This window comes from Moschus berezovskii, chromosome 9 (assembly GCF_049115385.1).
Source record: "Moschus berezovskii isolate FMDL1 chromosome 9, NW_MosBer_1.0, whole genome shotgun sequence".
Taxonomy (NCBI): domain Eukaryota; kingdom Metazoa; phylum Chordata; class Mammalia; order Artiodactyla; family Moschidae; genus Moschus; species Moschus berezovskii.
The window spans coordinates 109,053,212-109,060,889 of record NC_142468.1 but is presented as its reverse complement, the minus strand read 5'-3'; the positions used below and the strand labels follow the sequence as shown (position 1 = coordinate 109,060,889).

The 7,678-nt window shown below is 43.0% G+C and overlaps 1 protein-coding gene across 2 annotated transcripts in view; it reads left to right on the top strand.

Moving 5' to 3' along the window:
- Window positions 1-1,713: 1,713 nt before the first annotated feature.
- YTHDC2 (YTH N6-methyladenosine RNA binding protein C2) overlaps window positions 1,714-7,678 on the top strand; it is a 73,711-nt gene continuing 67,746 nt past the window's right edge. For both annotated transcript variants that reach the window (XM_088840139.1, XM_055435697.2), the window contains exons 1-2: window positions 1,714-2,118; window positions 4,135-4,225. In XM_088840139.1, coding sequence (XP_088696265.1) covers window positions 1,935-2,118; window positions 4,135-4,225 — 275 coding nt within the window. In that variant the 5' untranslated portion in view covers window positions 1,714-1,934. The remainder of the gene's footprint in view (window positions 2,119-4,134; window positions 4,226-7,678) is intronic.

Below are 7,678 nucleotides of genomic sequence, written 5' to 3'. Positions count from 1 at the left end.
ATCAAATTGCCAACATCCGCTGGATCATGGAGAAAGCAAGAGAGTTTCAGAAAAACATCTATTTCTGCTTCATTGACTATGCCAAAGCCTTTGACTGTGTGGATCACAATAAACTGTGGAACATTCTGAAAGAGATGGGCATACCAGACCACCTGACCTGCCTCTTGAGAAACCTGTATGCAGGTCAGGAAGCAACAGTTAGAACTGGACATGGAACAACAGACTGGTTCCAAATAGGAAAAGGTGTACGTCAAGGTTGTATATTGTCACCTTGCTTATTTAACTTATATGCAGAGTACATCATGAGGAACGCTGGGCTGGAAGAAGCACAAGCTGGAGTCAAGATTGCTGGGAGAAATATCAATAACCTCAGATATGCAGATGACACTACCCTTATGGCAGAAAGTGAAGAGGAACTCAAAAGCCTCTTGATGAAAGTGAAAGAGGAGAGTGAAAAGGTTGGTTTGAAGCTCAACATTCAGAAAACAAAGATCCTGGCATCTGGTCCCATCACTTCATGGGAAATAGATGGAAAAACAGTGGAAACAGTGTCAGACTTTGTTTTTTTGGGCTCCAAAATCACTGCAGATGCTGATTGCAGCCATGAAATTAAAAGACGCTTGCTCCTTGGAAGGAAAGTTATGACCAACCTTGATAGTATATTAAAAAGCAGAGACATTACTTTGCCATCCAAGGTCCGTCTAGTCAAGGCAATGGTTTTTCCCGTGGTCATGTATGGTTGTGAGAGTTGGACTGTGAAGAAGGCTGATCGCCGAAGAATCGATGCTTTTGAACTGTGGTGTTGGAGAAGACTCTTGAGAGTCCCTTATACTGCAAGGAGATCCAACCAGTCCATTCTAAAGGAGATCAATCCTGGATGTTCATTGGAGGGACTGATGCTAAAGCTGAAACTGCAATACTTTGGCCACCTCATGCGACGAGTTGACTCACTGGAAAAGACTCTGATGCTGGGAAAGGTTGGGGGCGGGAGGAGAAGGGGACGACGGAGAATGAGATGGCTGGATGGCATCACCGACTCTGTGGACATGAGTTTGAGTGTACTCCGGGAGTTGGTGATGGACAGGGAGGCCTGGCGTGCTGTGATTCATGGGGTCGCGGAGAGTCAGACACGACTGAGCGACTGAACTGAACTGAACTGAACTGAAATATGGAGAAGTCAATGGCAAGCCACTCCAGTACTATTGCCTAGAAAATCCCATGGATGGAGGAGCCTGGTGGGCTGCAGTCCGTGGGGTCACTGAGGGTCGGACATGACTGAGCGACTTCACTTTCACTTTTCACTTATTGGAGAAGGAAATGGCAACCCACTCCAGTGTTCTTGCCTAGAGAATCCCAGGGATGGGGGAGCCTGGTGGGCTTCCGTCTATGGGGTCACACAGAGTCGGACACAACTGAAGTGACTTAGCAGCAGCAAATATGGCAACACTACCCCCAATAGGACGCAAACTCCTTGAGTGCAGGAACTCCTCCTGTCTGGTTTCCCAATGTATAACTAGGACGCAGGGTAGGAGCCCACATATGCTTATTGAAAGAATTAACAAAGGATTTAACCACATAGCGAGCGAATAAGAGCCCGTCGGTGAAGACCCGAGACCACGCGCAGAAACAGCTGTCGAGCCGGAGCCTCGGGCGCAGCTCCCCCAGGCCTGGGCGGCCTGCGCGCTGAGGTCACGGGCGCCGGCTGCGGCGACGTCATCACGGCCGCGCGGTCCGCCGGGCTGGAGCGTCACTGGCGCCGGCAGCTCGCCGGCTGTTGTGGCGAGCGAGGGCTTTCTGGTGCGCCCTGCGCAGTGCAGGCCGCCTGTGAGGCCGTCCGGCCCCGGCCAGGGCCCCAGAGGCCCAGTCTCGTGGCCGTCGGCTGTCAGCCGGCAGGCCTGGCCGCCCTGTCGCGGGGAGAACGTCTCCTCAGGGCCATGTCTAGGCCGAGCAGCGTCTCCCCGCGGCCGCCGGCTCCCGGTGGGGCCGGGGGCGGCCCCGCGCCCTGTTGCCCTGGGGGAGGCGGTCGCGCCAAGGGGCTGAAGGACATTCGTATAGACGAGGAGGTGAAGATCGCAGTCAATATCGCTCTGGAGCGCTTCCGCTATGGGGACCAGAGAGGTGAGGTTCCCGGCCGGGACCCCGCCGGCTGCCCCACCTCCCGGAAGCCCGGCCCCTCGGTGGGCAGGGGCTGCCGCATGCGTGGGAGGGAAGACGGGGCCCGGCCCAGGCGAGGAGGGCGGGGGCCGGCGCGGTCGCCGTCTCCCGGGTTGTGAGGAGCCGCGGAGTCCTGCGGGCCAGCCAAGTTTCGGGACCCTTCGTGGCGTCCGAAAGCGAAACTATCAGGTTGCTCCGTAGCAGGAGGCATTTCTTTCCCTAGGGAGAGGTCTTCCGGTAGCTTTGCCACAACTTTTAGGTATTGTTTAGGAAATCGTAGAGATAAATGAAGTGGCAACATGTAGTCGTTTGCTTAAATCCTGGAAGCATCACTCTATTGAACAGTTAAAAAAAAAAAAAAAGGAGTTAAACTCCTGGTAGAAAAAACACCTTCCACACCTCTTAAGGTTAGAAAGCGACTTGAGTCACACAGTGCATAACAGCAGGCGACCTGTGGCCAGTACGGTATATATTAAGTGCTCATTCTGATTTGCTGGTCTAAATACAAGACCCCCTTAAAGCTTCTTAAAAAAAAGAAAAGAAGAAGAAAACAGATGTGAAACCCCAGAAATACACAACATTTCCAGTCTGAGATAGTATAATATGAATTCTCTGCAGTTTTGAAGGCAAAGACAATGGAAGCTGATGCTGAGCGTTCATAATTCTTGAGCATACCTCATCACTGAGAGAAATAAGCATTTTGTTAATTAAACAAGAAAAGTCCGTATAGTCAAGGCTATGGTTTTCCCCTGGTCATGTATGGATGTGAGAGTTGGATTGTGAAGAAAGCTGATCGCCGAAGAATTGATGCTTTTGAACAAGGAGATTCAACCAGTCCATTCTAAAGGAGATCAATCCTGGGTGTTCGGAAGGACTGATGCTAAAGCTGGAAACTCCAATACTTTGGCCACCTCTTGCAACGAGTTGGCTCACTGGAAAAGAGTCTGATGCTGGGACGGATTGGGGGTGGGAGGAGACGGGGACGACAGAGAATGAGATGGCTGGATGGCATCACCGACTCGATGGACATGAGTTTGAGTGAACTCCGGCAGTTGGTGATGGACAGGGAGGCCTGGTGTGCTGTGATTCATGGGGTCGCAAGGAGTCAGACACGACTAAGCAACTGAACTGAACTGAAAGTTAAGATAGTAAACTTCGTCAGTTTCAGCACAAGTAAGAGTAGTCTTTGGTGAACATCTGAGTCCTTTATCACATTTAGGTTTAAGTGTTACTGATATCAGAATTCTGGTAGACATTAAGTGGTTAATTAGTACAGGTACATCTGATTATTACACTTTGTTGTACTTTGCAGATTTTTTAAATAGTTGTTTTTTCTCTTTTAAACAGTTGAAGGTTTGTGGCAATTCTCTGTTGTCAGATGATGGTTAGCATATTTTATCAATAAAGTATTTTTAAATTACTGTATATACATTGTTTTTTAATACATAATGCTATTGTACATTTAATAGACTACAGTGTAGTGTAACCATAAATAGGCCTAGGAACAAACCAGCATAGGCCCTGGAAACCAAAAAAATTTGTATGACTTGCTTTATTATTTTTTATTATTATTTGTTATATTTGTGGGAAGGATTGGGGGCGGGAGGAGTAGGGGACAACAGAGAATGAGGTGGCTGGATGGCATCACTGACTCGATGGACATGAGTTTGAGTGAACTCTGGGAGTTGGTGATGGAAAGGGAGGCCTGGTGTGCTGTGATTCATGGGGTCACAAAGGGTCGGACACGACTGAGTGACTGAACTGAACTGATATTTGTTTTATTACAAGTGTATGGAACCAAACCCACAATCTCACTGAAGTATACCTGTATCTTTTTCACATAAAATATGGTAAATGTGATATATGCTTATATGATTTCTTTCAAATTTTACAAATATATGTGTACTGAAATACCTTGAAAGAAATTTGCCTATCAGCAAATGATGCTTTGTGGGTTTTTTTTTTTTTTCTCCCATGTAGAAATGGAATTTCCTTCTTCTTTGACCAGTACAGAAAGAGCCTTTATTCATCGATTGAGTCAGTCTCTTGGTTTGGTTTCTAAAAGTAAAGGGTAAGCTGATAACTTTTCTTAAGTAAAAAAATTTTACTGAAAAAGAGAAATGTTTTTGACTAAATAGTTAATACCATTTTAGATTCACATCCTTAATTATATCATATATAGAAGATCTGATTTATGTTTGTACCAAACTCAGCTCTTTGCTTTTCTTCCTATCTCCCTTTTTTTGATTTCCCTGGTTGGGAGAGGGTGGGAGAAGAAGGTAAATTTTAAGATGTTAGCAAAATGGTTTAAAAGTTGAAGTTAATTGCATTCAGAAAGATATTTTCTTTTTTTATAGAAACCAAAACTTCTTTGTTTTTCTTGAAGAATGGATAGCCTTAAAATAATAAATACAATTATTAGCAGAACTTATCTGTTTAAGAGCTGCTGTACTATAATGGTATACTTTAGAACACATGCTTATTGTTTTCTTTCATACCAAGTCACAAAGCTGATGATTAGAAATGATTAAATAAAATGGAACTTATATTCATTCCTAAGTAAAGATCTTTTATTTTTAATCTCCTAGAATTAATTTTATTTTTTAGCAAATTAGTCTTTCTCTTTTTTTTTTTTTTCCTTTTGTGCCTGGTATCATGGTTCCATTATACCTATTTGAGAGGTACCGAGAAAAGGGCAAGAAACCTGGATTCTACTCCCAGTCTCTCAGTGCTTCATTCTTTAGTTTGATCATGTCCCTTAACTTTAAATGCCAGTTTTTTTTTTTAATGTAAAAAAACGAAAACGTTAATCTCTTTGTGCTAGTTGAGATCCTGTGATCCTGCAGTTTATTTTGAGCGTCTTACTTGAGTTTTAAAAACAGATTGCAGAATTACTGTGTGATAGTTTATGGTTGTTTTTCTGATCACTTTTTTTTAATATCCTTTCTTTTGAAATGAAGCTATGTGTGTTGAATTTTGTTTTTCATCTCCTTTTAGAGAGTTGAATTTACTTTGAATTGATTTTTTTTTTTTTAACTGTTCACCTTTTGGTGAAAATACTCTTGTTAGAATAGCACTTGTTTTGTGTTCTTTATTATATTCTTATGTTTTCTTAGAAATTCCAGTCAAGTATTCCCATACCCCAGATTTTACCTCCTTATAATTTGTTTCATTTTTCCTGAACTGGTATCACTATGTTTTGGTTCTAAGAGCACACTTTTCTGAGTCTTTAATTTGTTCATGAATAAAACAAAATTGTTTCCTATTCTTCTTAGTCCAAATTAGACAAAATGAAACTTACAAAGTGAACTTGTTAAAAACTTGTAGAGAGAATAGATATAAAGTATATGAAAGCAGATTTTCCAAGTACAGGTTTTTAATCTTGTGATTGCTGAAGGTGCTGCTTAATAGGTATCCAAGTATTTCAGTTGGGCTTCCCAGATGGCTCATGGTAAAGAATCTGCCTGCCAATGCATATTATACAGGAGACGCTGTTTCGATCCCTGGCTTGGAGGAAATGACAACCCACTCCAGTATTCTTGCCTGAGAAATCCCCTAGACAGTGGAGCCTGTTGGGATATGGAGTCACAATAGTCCAACATGATTTAACCTCTGAGCACACACACATGCACATGGAAGTATTTTCCTCACCCTGACCAAGATGCTGTACCCTGCAAGACCTCGCTTTCAGATTTGAATTATTGCCTCCCTTACCTTCTGCCATAGAAGACTGAATGCTGCACTCCCCCTCTCTTCCCCTAGCTAAAATAAGAAAAATGGGTTAAAAGTGATGAACGCTGTTAGTGAAGTTTTGGAAATCCATTAAAACCCTGTGATGTACAGAAATAATAGTAACAGTAGCTAACACTTATTAAGTGCTCTTGTGCGACAGGCATTGTGCTAGGTGCTTTAAGTAAATTATCATTTGATCCTCACAACAGTCTTGTATGGTAGGTTCTACTTTTTTAATACCTGGTTCCTATATAACAGATGAGGCAAGTCAAGCTTGGAGATATTAGTTTTCCCAAGTTCACATAGCTAGCAAGTGGCAGAGCCAACAATCAAACATAGTTAGCGTTTAGCTAATTAATTTTTGTTGTTTGTAGTGAATTCATAGCAATGTTTTAGGAACTATGAGTAGTTAAGAGAGAAATATTAGATAATGCTCATTTCTAAGTTGTTTATAGTCTATTAAGTCACAAAAAGAAAAAAAAATTGTCACAAACTGAGCATGACATGGAAATAATTGTGTTTAGTGACAAAATTAACTCGGTTTATTATTTCTGAACTAATCATAAAAAAGCACAGATTTATGTGGTGTAAACTTCAATAAATTTGTATATTTGTATTGCAGTATTGTAGATAAAATGGTTTGGAGTTAGGTCTTTGCATCTGTCTGCCTGTGCTTAGTCGCTCAGTGGTGTCTGACTCTTTGCCACCCCCTGGACAGTAGCCCACCAGGCTCCTCTGCCCATGGGATTTTCCAGGCAAGAATACTGTAGTGGGTTGCCATTTCCTACTCCAGGGGATCTTCCTGACATAGGGATTGAACTGGCATCTCCCGTGTCTCCTGCACTGCAGGTGGATTCTTGACCTGCTGAGCCATTGGGGAAGTATCTGCCTAGTGGAAGTACAGATTAAAGGGAAATGAAATTAAGTATTTGCTAGATAGTAAACAAATGTGTATTATCTTTGTGAAGTGAAGTGAAAATTGCTCAGTCATGCCCTATTCTTTGTGACTCCGTGGACTATACAGTCCATGAAATTCTCCAGGCCAGAATACTGGAGTGGGTAGCCTATCCCTTCTCTGGGGGATCATCCCAACCCGGAAATCGAACCAAGGTCTCCTGCATTGCAGGCGGGTTCTTTACCAACTGAGCTATGAGGGAAGACTTTGTATCTTTGTATAGAGACATTAATTCCTTGGTGGCTGAGAACTTTTAAGTAGTGATTTCAGATTTTGGCTCTTCAGCAGATTTTTAAACTGTTCTCAGGTTTGTAAAGTGGGGAATAGCTGTATGGTTGTATTTGAGGTAAATTATTCAGTAACATACTGTGTAAATGCAACATTTATGTCATGGGCCATGTGCGGGTTGGAAAAGAATTTCCAGACATGGGACAGAATGAGAGGGAAATAAAGTCTATTAGAGTGGGGTACGCCGTTAGAACAGCGGGCTGGCCCAAGGGAGAATGGACATTGAACAGGTCCTTGGTCTATTTTTATAGCCAGGGCACAAGGAGCAGAATAGGGGTCTTGTAGGTCATTAGCTGATTGGATGAGGCCCGTATACTTAGTGGGGGAAGAGTAAGGCAAATACTTTCTCCCTATGGGGTAGAGGGGGAGACAGGTTATACTGCTCAGGAGGACCTGAAATTCGTTAATAGTTACAACATGGGTGTGTGAGGGAAGGACAATAAGGGTCTGGTTTTTCTGTTCCTACATTCCAGGCCCTCCTTGGTTTTATCTGCTCTTTCATCCTTGGGTCACCACAATTAATATTAAAATTGCATCAAATTTGATTAG